Source organism: Pseudomicrostroma glucosiphilum (assembly GCF_003144135.1).
Source record: "Pseudomicrostroma glucosiphilum strain MCA 4718 unplaced genomic scaffold BCV69scaffold_3, whole genome shotgun sequence".
Taxonomy (NCBI): Eukaryota; Fungi; Basidiomycota; class Exobasidiomycetes; order Microstromatales; family Microstromataceae; genus Microstroma; species Microstroma glucosiphilum.
In genome coordinates, this window is record NW_020289915.1 from 686,133 (window position 1) to 702,264 (window position 16,132).

Genomic DNA, 16,132 nt, shown 5'->3' on the forward strand with positions numbered 1-16,132 from the left:
TGCTACTCTAGGTCTGTGTAACATCAGCATATAAGAAGACGGCATATACCAGCGCTAGGGTCTCGAGACGCCTCCCACTTTCCTCACTCCTTGCACCCGAAAATACAGTGTGAGTAGCTGACGTTGACGCCTGACACGTGGTCTCATTCTCTTGGCACACCAGCTCAATCTCTCTCTTGGCACTCGTACCACACACACTCTCATCAGTACCCACTAGGTAGCCGTCTTTTCAACCAGCCTCCTGTACATTTCTGTGCAGCAGCAACAAAGAGCCCTCTTCAGGTCGCAATCTAGTCCTTCTGTCTTGGCTTGTCAACTACAAGGTCAAGTGGACAGTGGCTTGAGGAAAAGCACACACGAGACTCTTGCCAAGCCCTTGAAGACTCAATTCTGTCCCAGCATGGAGCCATCTGGAAGACAATCGGAGCACAAGCTCTCACAGAACAATTCGCCATCCAATGAGGCAGAGGCAAAGCGTCTTTCTCTGGGACCCTCTCCCATCGGATCCGAGCGCGGACCATCACCAAGCGCTCCGGGGTCCAACGCAAATGCTTCAGCTGCATCGTTACCCTCTGGTGGCCGCAATTCTGGCGAGTTCGATAGCATGAACTCGAGTGGGATTCTTGACCCATCAGACACGGAGGGGATCAAAGCTGTGAGTACTCGAGCTGGCTTGAGGCAATCGTCCAGATTGAAAAGCATAGACTGATCTTATGTCGTGGTGTTTCCTTGTCCTTTAGCGCCTCGAGCGAAAGCGTCTCGAGCACGAACATCAGCGAGAGATCCAGCGCCAAAAGTTTGAGGAGCAGATGAGAACTCTTGAGCAGCAGCAGCGAGAGGAGGAGGCAAGCTTGCTCCGACAGGAAGACGGCAAAGGTGCAGTGGCTGAAAACACCACCAGTGCGTCGGCTCAAGCCCCTCGTAGCAGCCTTGACGCTGCACGTCCCACGGCCTCCACTACCGGCGCTCCTTCCTACAGCACGAACCTTGGCAAAAGTCCTTCGGCGCAACTCATCAGCTCTCTGCGAGCCAGCGCTGCATCGAGTCCTACGAGCAACGCGCTCGGATCTGGCCTGACCGGAGAAAATGACACTGAAGACGGGTGGAACGGTAGCAACGTCCCCGGCCTCGCACCTTTGAGCAATACGAGATCGAACTCTTCTACCCGCCGAAGTAGTCGTGACACCACTCTGCCGCCTTCTGGCCGCGAGAGCGGTACTGGTGCCAATGACCTGGCCAGCTCCTTCAATCGTCTCAATGTCGGCAGCGGCGGCGGCGGCTCAGCCCCCGGAACAGCATCTGGTGGTAGGCCCGTCTCTGCCAGTCTAGCTCCAGGGGTCTCTCGTCTGCTCTCACGCAACAACCAAGGCTATGAGGGTGCAGGTACCAATGGTTCGGAAGTCGGTGGCAGTGCTGGCATGACACCCGTCTTCAACGAACGATTCCTCTTCGATGACGAGCTTGACAATGAGGACTCAGCCTTCGTCAAGAAGTACAATCTCTCGGACGATGACGACAAGTTTCCTGTGCTGTTGCGCAATGACAAGTTTGCGGCCATGCCGAACCAGCTGTCCACTTCCTCTGCAGCGCTGGACCTTGCTCCGCTGTCCAAGAATGATGCACGCTACAACTCTCGAGGTCCTGGTGGTGAAGGCGCCAACGCTGGAGGAGATGGGCCCCGCCTGTCGGAATGGCCTCAATTCGAAGGCCGTGGCAGGGAGGACCAATTCATCGACCGTCGAGGACGCTCTGAGCGCAATTCCCCTCGTCTCAGTGGTGGCAACCCTGCGATGCGGCCTCTTGGCATTGGACAAACGCCGAACCGAGGAGGAGTTGGTGCGCCTCAAGATCGTCAAGTCAGCCTCGGTGGAGGTCCGGGCGCATCACCCTCACCTCACGCTGTCGGACAAGGGTCTTACGGAGGCATGGCTGCCAGGGGAAGTCTGACCAACCGCCCGCATCTGGGTGACGATTCTGTTAACGGACCCAGCGCATTCCATGGCAATGGTGCTTCAGGTCGCAATGACGGTGCCAACGGCCCTCGCTTAAGCTCAGGTCAACACACTGGCCCACGTGATGATGCAGGCAACTTCCCAGGATTCGGCATGGACGGCTCTTCCAACAGACGCTTTGGTTCGATGCCGCCTTCTGGACCTTTTGATGACGACGGAAGCCAAAACCGCAACAGTGGCTTCTACAGCGGCTTCGGCAACGGTACTGGCATCAACTCTGCATTTGGCTACGGAGGCCCAGACGAAAATCTGACCGCGGATGAGCTTGCTGCTCGCAAAGGAGAACTCGATATCAACACTAGATTGGAAGATCTCCAAGGCGAGATTTTCACCTTGTGCAAGGATCAGCACGGTTGTCGGTACCTACAGAAGAAGCTCGAAGAGGGGGTCCCGACGTATCGAGACATGATCTTTGCAGAGACCTTCTCCCACTTTGCCGACCTCATGACGGATCCGTTTGGCAACTACCTGTGTCAGAAGATGCTGGAGTTCTGCACGGATGAGCAGCGCGATCTCATTGTTGAGTCTGTATCATCAGAGTTGGTGACAATCTCCCTCAACATGCACGGAACCCGAGCTGTCCAAAAGACAATCGACTTTTTGTCCACCTCGAGGCAGATCCACTCCATCATCATGGCCTTGAGCATGAATGTCGTGACGCTCATCAAGGACCTCAATGGCAACCACGTCATCCAGAAGTGTCTCAACCGGCTCGGTTGCGAAGACAATCAATTCATCTACAATGCCGTGGCAGCCCACTGTGTCGAAGTCGCTACCCACCGCCACGGCTGCTGCGTCTTGCAGCGATGTGTCGACCACGCCTCTGACAAGCAGCGGGTACAGCTGGTACAGGAGATCACCTACAATGCCTTGACTCTGGTTCAGGACCCATTTGGCAACTACGTCGTTCAGTACATCCTCGATCTGAACGACGCTCGCTTCACCGAGGCTGTCATCCGCCAATTCATTGGCAACGTATGCCTGCTCTCCGTGCAGAAGTTCAGCTCGAACGTCATTGAGAAGTGCATCCGGGTGTCTCCCGACTCGGTGCGCAGGCTTCTTGTGGAGGAGCTGCTGAACAGGGCTCGATTGGAGAAACTGCTGCGAGACTCGTTTGCCAACTACGTCGTGCAGACTGCCCTTGACTACTCGGACCCCATACAGCGAGCTCAGCTGGTGGAATGCATTCGCCCCATCTTGCCGATGATTCGCAACACGCCCTACGGCAAGCGCATCCAGAGCAAGCTGCAGCGGGAAAGCTTTGACATGGCAGGCCCAGGCGGTATGGGAGGAGGCGCTGGAGGTATGATGGGCGGCGGCAACTTGCCTCCGCCTGGCTCAGCAGCCGGCAACGCACATTACCAGCAGCTCCTGGCTGCAGCCGCCCAACAACAGCAGCAGCACTACCAGACGATGGCTGCTCTTGCAGCCGCACAAGGCCAAGGTCACGGAGCTCCATCAAGACACCAGCAGCCTCACCACGCCATGGGCTATCCTCCGTCCGGAGGTGGATACGGACGCGGTGGCCCGTCCTCTGTTTCTGCATTGCCTCCGCCTCATCAACTGTACGGTGGCATGGACAACGGACCAGCCCCTCCGACGGGTCCTTCGCGAGGCTATGGTTCTCCCTCTGGCAATCGATATGGGGGAGGTGCCCCTCGTGCCGGCTTGGCCCCTCGCAGCATGATGGGTGGTCTTGGAGGCGGCTATGGAGGCTACGGAGGCGCCAATGGCGGTGGTGCTGGCGGGGCTGGCGGTCACGGACGGGGTCACTACCAACCGCCTTCGGTAGGCTACGGTCAAGGTCCCTTTTGAGGCGATTGACGCTTCAGTCTGACTCGGAAAGATGGGCCTCCACCACCCGCTTCTGAGGTTCTTGCCACTATTCTATTATTGAGATTCAACCCTACCCAGCAAGAATTTGTACTTCTCGATTCCCAAGCTCAACCGCAACCTTTCTGCAACTGCCCCGCTCTTCCCCCTTGGCTCGACCACTCAGCCTCTTTCCCCCGTCTCTGACCACTGTCATGTCTCTTTTCCATATGTAAAATCTCTGTCTTCATTTCAGTATCATCACCTCGTCTTCCCACTCGAAAGCCGAACCAACGAACGAAGAAAGATTTCCCTCGTCGTCCAATCTGTCCTCCCATCTGTCTCAACATCTCTTTTCCAACCTTGTCTTTTTGAACATTATCAAGATCACCTTCATCATCATCAGCAGCAGCAGCATTGTCTTCGTGGCCATCACTCTCATTATTCATTGTATGCCCGGGAACTTCGCGCTTTGTTCCCACGATGAGGATTGCATGGGAGGAATTCCTTCCGGGTGTCTGTGTGTCCGTTCCCAGCGAGACCTTCTGCAGCTTCGAGCTTCGAGTCTTTATTCGCGATCCGCCGCCTTCTTGGCGCCCGCTTGGTCCTCGCCTAGGGGGCACCAGTGCAGATTGAGATTCTGATGATGGTCATTCCATTCAAGGGTCTGGTGTGCTCTTGTGAGGTGAACGTGATGCATTAGCCGAATCGATTAGTAGCTGACTAAGCTTAGTATCATCAACCACGCCTCTCCTCTCTTCCCAATCGGCATTTGCAAGTACCTAACCCCCCAGGTCTTGCCCCTCCGATGATGTTTATGCCCCTCTTCTCCCTTCCTTTTTGTGCGTAAGTCGCCGTGGGTTCAGAAAAGAGTGCCAAGTGAGACCACGCCTCCCGATCGTGTAAAGGTGCGAGCGAGCTTTTCCCCTGGGTCTCGGCTGGATTGGCAAGTGCTCTGCTCTGCTCTGGTCTGGCCTGGCGCCATCTTCAAGTTCCGCTGTGCGTGTAAGTGTGTGTGTGTGTTGCGTCCGTGGCCTGCCCCGCCTGCCCGCGCCTGCCTGCCTGCCCGCCCGCCGAGGCTCGGAGGAAGGCGTGCAAGCAATTGAGTCCGGTCGGGTCAGGGTCACCCGTTGCACCCAGCCAGCCCCGTTTCCCCCATTGCAGTCGGGCTCGCCGCCTTGTGTCTCCACCCCTCCCCCCCACCTCCTTCTCCCCTTTTTCCCCCCGGCCTTCCTTCTCGGGTTTCCTCATTGTCCTCTTTAGATTCGACGTAGCTGCATCATCATCATCAGGCTAGAGACTTGTACCAGACCCGAGCCATTGCATCGAGAGACTGGCCCAACTCGCACTATCGCCGCCGCCAGTGCGGGAGTTACCTCAGCCTAGCAGGCCAGACCGTGTAGATCGCCTGCGTTCCCTTGGCTCCCGATTGCTTGCTGCGATTTGAGCTCGCCACAATGGACCACGAAGGCCTCTCGAGGCATCGAGATCGGCCACGGAGCTCTGCCTCCTCCCTGCCATGGTCGGGCGGGGCGGAGAAGGAGCGACATAGAGATTCCTACGATCGCGCCTCCTACCACGAGTCCGATCGAGACGCAGACCATCACTACCGGAGACGCAGATATCCCGAAGACGATTGGTCTGTTAGATCCCCTTCGACCTCTTCTTCGACTTGGGCAGCTCAGTCTGGATCAATGACACACTCTCGATCTTCGGACAATTGGTCCCACTCGAGACTTCCACCGCCCGCACACTACGATCAACGCCCTTCGCGGAGTAGCAGTAGTAGTGGGCGCCGGCATCCCTCTCACCACGATGAAGAGGGAAGCAGTATGCAAGCAACATCCTCTCGCTACCTCTCTACGAACGGCAATGGCAATGGTCACAATGGCAGCGCGGGCTATTATGCTAGTACATCTCCATCTGGAGTGACGCCTACGACCAATAGCACTTCTCCCTCTGCCCTGTCCACCTCTTCCACATCCACTGGCAACAGCCTTAGAACACCTCCTGATCTCGCTCTATTACATGGCCTACTACCGGGAAAGTCGTACGAGGGTAACAGCGCCTATGGTGTGGCTGCGCGCAGGTGAGCAAACGGACCTGAATCAATTTGGCGTAGAAGCAGTCGGCGTAGGGGGGGGCATCGCATGGCGGATCCTTTGGAGAGCAATGCTCCCGAGTCTCCACCACTCAACCAACTCCCCAGAGCTATCAGGGCGTTGTCGTCGACACGCTCAAAATTGCTTTGCCTTGCCATTTGAGATCGTATGACGTCGCCTGTCACGACTCACAACAAATGAGGCGGAGATGCCTCTGTGTACACTACGGAGGTTGAGCAGGTTCACACTCAGCTCTGGCGGGGATCCCCTCCCTCATTCCCGTCGACGGAGCGGGCCACTGGGTGTGTACATGCAAACAAAGACCTGACAGTTCCTTCTTTGCCCCCCTTTCTCCATTCACTGTGTGCTCAATAGATATCTGTCGATCAAGGAGATCGAAGAACGACTCGAGGTAAGTGGACGCAGAGCGATAGGCGGTGGGTGGGTGCGTGGGCGGGTGGCTGCTGCCATGTGCATGGCCAGGGCGGAGTTCCCACTTGTGTCCTCTGGTCACCTGGGTCTGATTTCCGCACGGGAGATTCCAATCTCCGAACGGAATCGGACCTGCATTTCCCGTTGCGCCACGGCACTCGCCCCTCTGTGCCTCTGCCGCCCAGCCGCCCAGGTGCCGCTCACTCAACCCAATCGCATGCCCGCCCTTTCCCTTTCTCCCCTGCACCCACCCCTGCGCTTCGCCCTTTGTACTCTTTCTTGGAACCCTTGTAGCTCCTCGACTCGCTGGATTCAGGCGCAAGCATAGAGACGAAGTTGCCTTCGGAGCCTAGCCTCGTGCCATCCAATCGCACTGCGCAGGCTAAAATTAGGGTCAAGGCAAAGGACAGTGACCTTTCGCCCGACGCGCCCGAGCAGCCCAAGAAGGCCAAGAGGGAGGACAAGACCTCGGCTGCAGATTCGTCGCAGATGGCAACGACTGCCAAGCACACTGCGCCTCCCCTTGCTTCAACTTCATCTGCTCATCTCTCTTCTGCAGCAACAAAGAAGAAGTCTGGCTCGGCTTATGATGACGACGATGCCAGAGACGGCCCTCAGCTGAAGAGGAAGAAGTCGGTGGCCGAAGAATCGGAAGATGGCATCGCAAGCAAGAAGGATGTCAAAGTGGTCAAGAAGAGCAGGTCGAGAAAAGAGAGCAGTAGCACGTGAGTACTTCGACCTGTCCTTGCCCGGGAAAGTCTCCCTCTTGGGGCTGCGAATGGAGAGTGACTGACGTATTCCGAAGTTCTCCTTCCCTTCCTTACATCTTAGCCGTGACTACGACACGCCCTCTCCATCGCCTCCTCCTCCTTCGCGCGTTCGTGACCGAGAAGAAAGCCGCCAGTCCTCCTGGTCGCAGAACGGCTCTTCCCACCAAATTACGTCCGCTTCACTGCCCACACGTACGTGGACGAAGGAGGATTTCACCCGAGTCGCCAATGCCTATCAAGCTCGAGGCCGCTCTCTCAAGCATTCCGGTGACAACAGAGTCCGGTCTGCACCACCCGCAAGCTCTTCATCAGCCCGCGCAGCGGTGCAGCGTGTGGCCAACTACGAACAGACCGAGGCTATCTTACTCTACATGTACGCCTTCTGGTGCGAAGATCATGCTGCCTCCACTGCAACTGGCAAGGCAGGCTGTATTGTTTCCAATTGGACCAGCCTGTCGGGTCTGATGCACTACGTCTGCGCCAACCACGAGAAAGCCAAAGACTACCCTCTTGCGGGCCTCTGCAGATTGCTAGAGGCAGTTGTGCTCAGACACGTCGCTTCGCATGAGCAGAAGCAGCTCAATGTCAGGCTCTCCAGACTTGTTAGCAGATCTGCGGCTGCAGACTCGTCCTCGTCTTCCTCTGCCAATGGCTCGACGCAGCCTGCTGCTTCGCCGGCGTCTCAGGCCAGCCCTCAGAACGGACACGAAACATCAGCTGCGTCTCCCCTGCTGGGTCTCCAAAGGACTCAGTCCGCTTCGACTCTCCCCACCCTGAGCTCCCTGGCCGGAACCAAAGGCGGTGCCTCCGCACCCACTCTGGACCTCACAGCAATTCTCACCGACGCGTCCTCCTCCCTCGCCAAGGTCGTAGCAGACGAAGAGCGCTGCGCTCGCCTCCTCTCCGTCGCCCGTTCCGCCCTTAGCCCAGCCGTCCTCTCGGCAGAATTTCCGCGCACATGGGAAAAGTGCAATCGTGTGGGCACATTACTGGATGCACTGGCGACGTTTAGGGATCTGGATCCGGGGAAGATGGCACGCTCTGCTGCAAAGGAGGACAAGGAAGGAGGGGACCCACCACAGGCCTCTTGGGCTTGGCCCCTCGATGCGGGCGCCACTGGCGCGGCAGTCCTTGTGCCGCACTTGGTCAACTTTGCTCGGGCGCTACTGAGAGAAGGATCAGCTAGGCGGGATGTGCCTTTTACACTAGCGGCTGACCTGCCTTGATGGCATGAGGCATTTCGCAACGGACGCGCTGCAGTATTGGATCTTCCACACGAGGAATAAGAAAGAGGCAGACAGAAGACGACCAATGACGCGGTACTAAGCTAGACTCGACTGGACCGGACTGGACCGGACAGGACCGGACCCAAAACCTTTACGATTACGATTCGCACTCCTTTTTCCCCTCTTTCTCTTTTTCCCTTTTTCATTCTCGTTCCCGTTCCTCGTTCAGTTCACTTTTTCAGAGATACCCATCACTCTTCTCGGCATTTACTTCATGGCATCCCTCCCTCTCTCTCTCGTCTCTTCCCTGTTCTGTTTTCCATTCCTTCATACACGCCAGCACTAGTCCTTTCATGCCTTATTTCTTCCCCCCCCTCTCTCCCTCTCCCTCTCCCTCTCCCTCTCCCTCTTGCATATTCATGGATCCCCAAACCGGATCGTGTTTCCTTCCCTTTCTCTTCCTCTTCCTCTTCTCCCCTCCCTTTCGTACTTACATCCCCGCCTTGTCCCTGTCCCTAAACCTGTCCCTAAAGCTGTTTTGTATGTATGTATTATAGAAGAAGAAGTCAGAAATCTTCATTCCCGTCTTCCTTGCCACGCTCACGCTCACGCTCAGGCTCTGAAAGTGCTGGTTTACCTATCCATCCACTACAGTTCCTACCTAGTGCGTAGTACGTGCCTCTCTACAATTTGGCCTCTCTTCCTCCTTCTTGGAACCTTCCCTTTGGTATTGGTATTGGTATTGGTATTTAACTGAAATGTCATCGAGAAGAGTAGAGGATCGAAAGCACACACTCACACTCTCTCTGCTCAAAGGATGATCAAAAGGGTGGAGGAGCCGTATTGATTTGAGGCAGTGAAGTGAGCTTTTAAGCAAGGGGAGAAGAAATAGTACAGATCGGTAGCGACCGTTCATCGTCTCTTACTGCGCCATGGGTCCTGCACCTGCCGCAATGCCACCCGCACCATCAATGTTGCTATTGCCATTGGCGCTGGCAAGACGACTACCGCTGCCCCTCTCTGCTCCCTCTAGCTGCAGACGACTATCCACCACAGCGCGCCGCATCGCTTCAATCCAAAGGTGGACCGGTACTCCCCTTTTTCCACCTGCACCTGCACCTGCACTTCCGCCAGGCGCAGCGCTACCTCTCTGCTCCTCTCCATCCTCATCCTCAAAATCTCCTCCTTCCCACTCCCCCTCGTCCCCAGCAAGATAGTGGGCATGCGCCAGAATGGGCAGACGACGTAGAGCTCTCCCCGAGATGCCGACGCAGTCGTGCGCGAGCTGGTACAGACCCATCGAGGCGATCTGGGAGCGCTCGGATTCGTCGCGACCACCGTTTGCTGCTGCTGCTGCTACTGCTGCGCTACCGGACTTGAGGGGATCTTCGGTAGCGCTGAGGGATGCTGCTGAGGGATAGTAGATCGACGGGCCTAGACCTTGTCCGTTGGGTTGGTGCTGACAGGCTTGGAAGTCAAGTAGGCGCTGGAGCGATTCAAAGCGGGAGAGAAGGTGGAGGGGATACGATGAGGGTCAGACATTAGACTTCTCGCATGGACGATGCCCATTTTGGGATGACACTCACTGTCGTCTGCACAAGTCCTCTCTTCATCAGCTCCTCCAAGCAACCTCTGAGGATCCAGTAAATCGCCTTCTCGCTTGGTGGTCCAATGTACTGCTTGATGTCAGCTCGGTCGATAAAGGCATTGTCGATGCTCTCGGAGATGTTGCTCGTCGTCATGACCAAGACATTGCGTCTCGTCTTGAGCTTGTCTAACTGGGTCAAGACGGCATTCACGACCCGGAGTGCGTCGGACGGCTCCGTACCAGATGAAGAGGCAGCGCGCGCCGCCGTCAGGGACTCGACTTCGTCGATGAGGATGACGACGAAGCCGTGCGAGTCTTCGACCATCTCCGTCACCATTGAGAAGAGCCTTTGTACTAGTTTACCCGACTCAGAGAACCACTTTGAGAAGAGGGAGTGAGAATTGATCTCGACCAGCTTGCCATGCGAGTAGCGCGACATCAGCCGGATGGCAAGCTTCTGAGCGAGGGCGCGGCATAGTGTCGTCTTGCCTGTACCCGGTGGACCATGCAACAGAACGACTCTGGAAAGGGACAGGACAAGTCAGTAGGTGCCCATTCAGCATAACGTCGATCCAAATGTCGGCATGCACTGCCTCACCTATTGCAAGATATAATGTTGCCATCCACCAGGGCATCCGAGAAAGTCAAAGTCGTATGAATGTACTTCAGTAGCCGCTGTTTGACATCGTCTGCATATATGAGGCTGGAGGAAGAAGTGGTAGAATCGCAGTCCGTCAGTAGTGAGAAGTTTTTCTGCGCCTCTCCCCTTGGCGTATTCACCTCTCCCAGACCCCTTCTAGACCGCTACTCGGCAACTCTGTGACGGTAGCTGCCATGACATCGCCACCTTCTTCTGAGTCCGGATCTCCCGCTGCCAGCTCTTCCACAGAGTCTATCGGAGCACCCTGGTAGACGTGAACCCTCAGGGAGCAGGAGGAGATTGGGACGATCTCATGGTCCCTGGCTGTAAGAGGGTGACAGTGGAGGTGCGACCCCACGTCAGTAAAGCGGGAGAGCTCATGCTAATCAGGTTGGTATTCCCCTCCTCTCACCTCCTTCGGTTACCCTGATTGCATCGATATTGCCCGCCAGAGTGGGTATCCTGGCCCATAGCCCCGGATCGATGTCTGCATCGCATTCCAGAGAAGCAAAGCTGGCCTGTATCCACTGCGTGACGGCGTATTTCATGTCACGATTGCGGACTGTAGATCTTGCATTCTGTCGCACCTCGACTGGTAGTAGAGAGAGAGAGGAGAAGAAGGAATGGGACGAAGAGAAGGGCGTAGGACGATAGACTAGGGTCAGCCGGGCATGTCCTTCACGCCAAGCGCGTGGACACTTTGGCGCAGCGTATATGCTACTGTTTCGAGCTCACCATGGACGATCTGTCTCAGTGCAGGCCTTGGTGTAGCAGTCGAGGGTCCTGCTGCATCTGACGTGCCATTGTACATGACTGCAATTGCGACTGCACGCGAGGAAGGCCGCTCGTATATGCGGGGCAAGTGTCAATCGTCTGCTGCTGATGGTGTTGGTTGTTGGCTTCTGGGCGCGAGGCGGAAAGGGAAGAAGTGAGCGCGAGCGCGCCCTCGACGGGACAGACATCAGAGTGGAGATTTGCGGAGCCGAATCTTGGGTAGTCGGAGCTCGGAGAGGTGCCTCAGGAAAGGGGGCAAGATCTGGCCCGATGCTCAACCTCGGGGCGGAAGAGACGTGATGTGATGGGACCGAGACGTGATTCCACGAGCGAGATGGGGCTGTGCCACCGACACGAGAAGAAGAACCACAGCGTTCTACGCTCCCAGGCCAAGGCTCTCACGCTGATCGGGACTGCTGGTGGTACCCATGAGAATTTGGGCAAGGCCTAGGTCTGAAGTGACTGATGTAAGATGAACATGCCTCGCCTGGATTGCCCTTTGTGAATGTCAACGTGTCTGTCACCCCCTTCTTCCTTGCCCCGGGTTTGCCGCACGTACCCCGCAAGGTGCTGGTTTCCTTGTGCGCTTTGGGAAGGGTTTCATTGCTCCTCCTCCTCGGCGGTGTTGCTGTACAGCGTAGGCCCTGGATACGCCTTCGTGCTTTAAATACCCTTTGTCAGGGCGGTGGCATGAGAGGCGAGGACGGCAGGAGCAGCAGCGCCCCTTGAAACGCCTTATTTTCGCGCGTGTGGGTGCGAGGGGCGCAGGTGCCACCGGGGGGGCCAAGCAACAGGAAGAAGGCAAGGGCGCATGAGAGACAGGCACCGACGCATCTTCCATCTCACTCTGCTGCCGATATCTGTCCCTCGTCACACCTCTGCTCCAACGCCCAAATCCATCGAGAAGAAGACGTTGCACTTTCCCGGGTCGAGGCCGTCCGAAGTTGGTTCATTCGGCCCTGGCCAGGGTTTGCTCAGAGGGAGACCACCACGCGCCCCACCACCACCTCTTCCAGCGGCCCACCTTTCTCTTTGCCGACAGCAGCCCTCTTATCAGCCCTCCTCCCCCCGCCCAGGCCCATTCTTATAAATCCCGGCCTCAAACCCCCGTCCGTAGTCTGCATCCCACCGTCTTTACCCCATCGCATCGTCGAAGTCACCATCACCATTGCCAATTCGTCCAAAGGCCTCCACTCAAAACAATCACGTTCATTGCAATGGCATCTTCCGTCGACGCGCTCACTCCACAGGCCGCTCGTGAGCAACTGCCCTCCCCCGATGCTGGCCACGCTCATCAGGCCAAGCCAAAGCGTACCATCAGCCGCGCCCAACTGGCACATCGCATCGCTCACGGAGAAGTTCTGGTACTCGCCAATCGCTACATCTACAAGCTGGACAGCTGGGTCAAGAAGCATCCCGGCGGTGAGCTTGCTGTTCTTCACTTTGTGGGCAGGGATGCCAGCGCAGAGATGTCCGTCTATCACTCGCAGGAGACCTTGAAGAGAATGGGCGCCTTTGCCGTCGCCATGCTCGACGAAGATGACTGGTTCGGCGTTCAGAGGGCGGATGGATCTAGAGAGGGTTTCAAGCCTCTCGTACCCCCCGTTCAGCTCGGATACCGCAACGGCAAGCTGGACCACCCTCACGCCCACGACGATCTTTGGGAGCGCAAGGAAGCTACTGTCCTCGATCGCAAGGCTGGCGTCGTTCCCAGAGGACTCAGTCCCACTGCCGGTTCCGATTCGGGCTACTCCGATGGTCAATCGTCTTTGCCTGACCAAGACGACGACGACCCTCGGCCACTGTCCTTCCCTTTGCCCGTTAAAGTCCTCGAGCCCCCTGCCGATCCCGAGGGCATGGATGCAGCTCGCGAGCATGCCATCGCTGAAGACTTCAAGCGTCTGCATCAGGAGGTTCGCGATGCAGGCATGTACAAGCTCAATCCTATGGGCTATGTCCGAGAGTGTACCCGCTACACACTCCTAGCATTGACCTCTGCCCTGCTCTGGACCTACGCAGATGGTCGAACATCTTGGTTCATGGCTTCGGCGTTCTTCCTCGGACTCGTCTGGCATCAGTTGACCTTCTCTGCACACGATGCCGGCCACACGGGTATCACCGGACACCATGCTGTGGACCGTATGATTGGTCTCTTCATTGCCGACTTTTTGGGTGGTCTCTCTCTCGGGTGGTGGCGAGACAGCCACGACGTCCACCATCTGGTCACCAACCATCCCGAGCACGATCCTGATCTCCAGCACATGCCCTTCTTGGCCGTCACTCCCCGTTTCCTCGTCGTTGAGGACAAGGATGCAAAAGGCAATGAGCAGATTGGCGATAATGACAACAACAATGGAAAGACAAAGACAAAGACCGAGCTTGGTCTCTGGTCCTCTTACTACCGTCGTGTGTTAGCCTTTGACGCTGCAGCTCAGTTCTTCTTGACCTTCCAGCACAAGATCTACTACATCCTACTGGGTGTCGGTCGCTTCAACCTCTACGCCGAATCGTACGGCTATCTGGCAATGAACTCGAAGAGAGACCGCTGGTTCTGCCTCGAGTTGATCGGCGTCGTCTTCTTCTGGTTTTGGTTCGCCGCCGTCTTGGCCGGATGCCCTAGCTGGTCCGTCCGAATCGGCTACATTCTAGTCAGCCACATCACCACCAGCCCACTCCACGTACAGATTGTCCTCTCCCACTTTGCCCAGTCTTCCGAAGACAAGGGTCTGACCGAGTCCTTCCCCTCGCGCCAGGTGCGCACGACAATGGACGTCGAATGCCCTCCCTACCTCGACTTTATCCATGGCGGTCTGCATATGCAGGTCACTCATCACCTCTTCCCTAGGGTACCTCGACACAACTTGCGAGCCTGCAGGGATCGGTTCACCAAGCCCTTTTGCGCAAAATGGAACCTCGAATACGAGGAATACCAGTTCACCGCGGGCAACAAGAGGGTACTGGGCGTGCTCAAGGACGTGGCTGACCAGGTCAAGATTCTGGGAAAAGTCGCAGCTGCTCAAGCCCGAGGTGAGATTGATCACTGAGATCACTGAGAGCAGAGGACTTGACGTTACGAGACGAGACGTGGCAAGGGGTGCAAGAGGCTTGGGACCACTAGACTTTCACCGAGACGACGACGTGGCCATCGTGTAAAGAGAGACGACGACAAGACACGCGAACAACACATCCTGCTGGCAAGCCAGCCTCAACAAATACATCGACGCAAATCATCAAAGAGAGAACATAGAGCACCTGCAAAGAGGTCAAAAAGAGCACAGTTGCGCAAGCTCATCAACGAATCAATCACAAACAAGAGATCAATGACGTCTCCGACGGTCGAAGCGATACCTAGGCGGTCCATCAGCCTTACACCACACGCATCCCCTCTTCCCCTCCTTCTGTTTCTTTCTTCCCCTCCTTCGTAGAGGAGGCTGACAACTCGGTCTTCCTCTCCCCTCCCTACTTCCCTGCCCGGACCTCCCACCCTGCTAGCATAGCATTGTAGCGATGCTCCTCTGGGTCGGGTCGCGTCCGTGGCCCTTTTTTGTCTGTATATAGCATCTGTGCATATGATTCCATCAATCGCCTTCCCCCTCATTCCTCGTCTGTTGTGCGTCGACTGTCGTGCTTCGTGTCTGGGCGCAAGTGCCCAGAGGTGTGTGTGTGAGAGAGAGGGAGAGGGAGAGAGAGTGTGTGTGTGTCTCAGGATCAAGCTCGTCAGTACAGGGCGCACAGGTTGGGAAGAGCCATGTCAGGCCTAGCAGGCAAGTCTCCCCTTTCCCTCTCTCTGCCTCTGTGTGTATATCTCGCCTCGTCACTCGCTGGCCACTGGCCGTTTCCTCTTCTAGAGAAAGGGATGACATTATCCACGCGTCCCTCGCTTCCACTGACAGGATTTGCCCCCTTCACTGTCCAGCGAATTCCTGCTCTACGCCTCTCGACTTCTCTTTGATTTGATTGACTTTAATTACAGCTTCAGTGGTGCTCCTCCCCGCCATGTCCGTGGCCATGGTCGTCGCCGTGGTGTCCGTCCCAAGGATGTCTCAGGCCCTGTAGTAAGTAGCGTTTCGGAGAAAGAGAGTGAGCAGGTTGGGAGGGATGAAGCAGAAGAATGGAGGTGAGATGGGGAGAAAGGGATGCAAAGAGGGGTGTCAGAGAAATGTCGTGGGGAGGAGTTGGCAGATGGAGATATGAAGAAAGCTGGTAGAGATGCGGTCGCCCTTGAATCTCGTAAGGAGGCCCCCTATCATCTGAAGCATCGATTTCCCAGCGAGCATGCTGATCGCTGCATCTCGGCTTTTCGAGATCAGTGATACGCAAGTCCCGCTTGCTCCCCTCATTCATCGAAGACTTGCTCGTTCCCTTCATCTCAGCTGCCCTACTCTGCCTCATCTCCAAAGTAGCTGATCCTTCTTCCGGCCCTTTGTCTCTAGCACTCACCAACAGCACAGGTCCATCCTGCTTTGCACGGTACATGATCCAGAACCACATTGTCGCTCCTAGTAGCTTGGCACCCCAGCGATGCTTGAATGCGGGCTGGTGAGGGTGAAAGTTGTTCACATTGGTGTACCACCGCGAGCGATGGCTTGTTGGGTGAGGAGTGGGGCCGGCCATTGTGACTGGAAGGAGGAGCAGAGGGGCAGACGGACATGAGGTCAGGGATTTTTCACGACTGTCTCCTACAACGCGGCTTCACTCACCTAGTGACTGGCTTCTCTGCTCCTCTCTGTCGATGTAGAGGTGTAGGTTGATAGACGATGACCCGCCCGACTCTGG

General features: G+C 56.5%; 6 protein-coding genes across 6 annotated transcripts; 4 read left to right on the forward strand and 2 right to left on the reverse strand.

Moving 5' to 3' along the window:
- The first annotated feature begins 104 nt into the window (after positions 1-104).
- Positions 105-3,891, forward strand: BCV69DRAFT_141314 (ARM repeat-containing protein). The gene is made up of 3 exons (XM_025489286.1): positions 105-109; positions 208-655; positions 741-3,891. Exons 2-3 carry the CDS (start codon positions 401-403, stop codon positions 3,825-3,827), a joined length of 3,342 nt encoding a protein of 1,113 aa, XP_025349504.1. The 5' UTR covers positions 105-109; positions 208-400; the 3' UTR covers positions 3,828-3,891.
- Positions 3,892-7,160: 3,269 nt separating this feature from the next.
- On the forward strand, positions 7,161-8,530 carry BCV69DRAFT_141399 (hypothetical protein). Its single transcript, XM_025489287.1, has one exon. It carries the CDS (start codon positions 7,500-7,502, stop codon positions 8,352-8,354), a length of 855 nt encoding a protein of 284 aa, XP_025349505.1. The 5' UTR covers positions 7,161-7,499; the 3' UTR covers positions 8,355-8,530.
- A 1-nt stretch (position 8,531) lies between these two features.
- Positions 8,532-9,071, forward strand: BCV69DRAFT_141406 (hypothetical protein). Its single transcript, XM_025489288.1, has 2 exons — positions 8,532-8,898; positions 8,981-9,071. The coding sequence occupies exons 1-2, from the start codon at positions 8,708-8,710 to the stop codon at positions 9,024-9,026; spliced, it is 237 nt and encodes a 78-aa protein (XP_025349506.1). The 5' UTR covers positions 8,532-8,707; the 3' UTR covers positions 9,027-9,071.
- A 205-nt stretch (positions 9,072-9,276) lies between these two features.
- BCV69DRAFT_297640 (AAA-domain-containing protein) lies at positions 9,277-11,393 on the reverse strand (the record flags this gene model as incomplete). Its single annotated transcript, XM_025494135.1, has 6 exons — positions 9,277-9,840; positions 9,941-10,463; positions 10,541-10,645; positions 10,723-10,906; positions 10,995-11,174; positions 11,318-11,393. 6 exons carry the CDS (start codon positions 11,391-11,393, stop codon positions 9,277-9,279), a joined length of 1,632 nt encoding a protein of 543 aa, XP_025349507.1.
- A 1,180-nt stretch (positions 11,394-12,573) lies between these two features.
- BCV69DRAFT_297641 (fatty acid/sphingolipid desaturase) lies at positions 12,574-14,400 on the forward strand (the record flags this gene model as incomplete). Its single annotated transcript, XM_025494136.1, has 1 exon — positions 12,574-14,400. One exon carries the CDS (start codon positions 12,574-12,576, stop codon positions 14,398-14,400), a length of 1,827 nt encoding a protein of 608 aa, XP_025349508.1.
- Positions 14,401-15,331: 931 nt separating this feature from the next.
- On the reverse strand, positions 15,332-15,970 carry BCV69DRAFT_245991 (hypothetical protein; the record flags this gene model as incomplete). The annotated part of the gene is made up of 2 exons (XM_025490185.1): positions 15,332-15,406; positions 15,797-15,970. 2 exons carry the CDS (start codon positions 15,968-15,970, stop codon positions 15,332-15,334), a joined length of 249 nt encoding a protein of 82 aa, XP_025349509.1.
- Positions 15,971-16,132: the final 162 nt, after the last annotated feature.

Coding starts and splice junctions, on each gene's coding strand:
- BCV69DRAFT_141399 (XM_025489287.1), top strand. CDS start 7,500: ATGTACGCCTTCTGGTGCGAAGATCATGCTGCCTCCACTGCAACTGGC.
- BCV69DRAFT_141314 (XM_025489286.1), top strand. CDS start 401: ATGGAGCCATCTGGAAGACAATCGGAGCACAAGCTCTCACAGAACAAT. Junction 656..740: donor ACACGGAGGGGATCAAAGCT/GTGAGTACTCGA, acceptor CTTGTCCTTTAG/CGCCTCGAGCGAAAGCGTCT.
- BCV69DRAFT_141406 (XM_025489288.1), top strand. CDS start 8,708: ATGCCTTATTTCTTCCCCCCCCTCTCTCCCTCTCCCTCTCCCTCTCCC. Junction 8,899..8,980: donor TCCCTAAAGCTGTTTTGTAT/GTATGTATTATA, acceptor AGGCTCTGAAAG/TGCTGGTTTACCTATCCATC.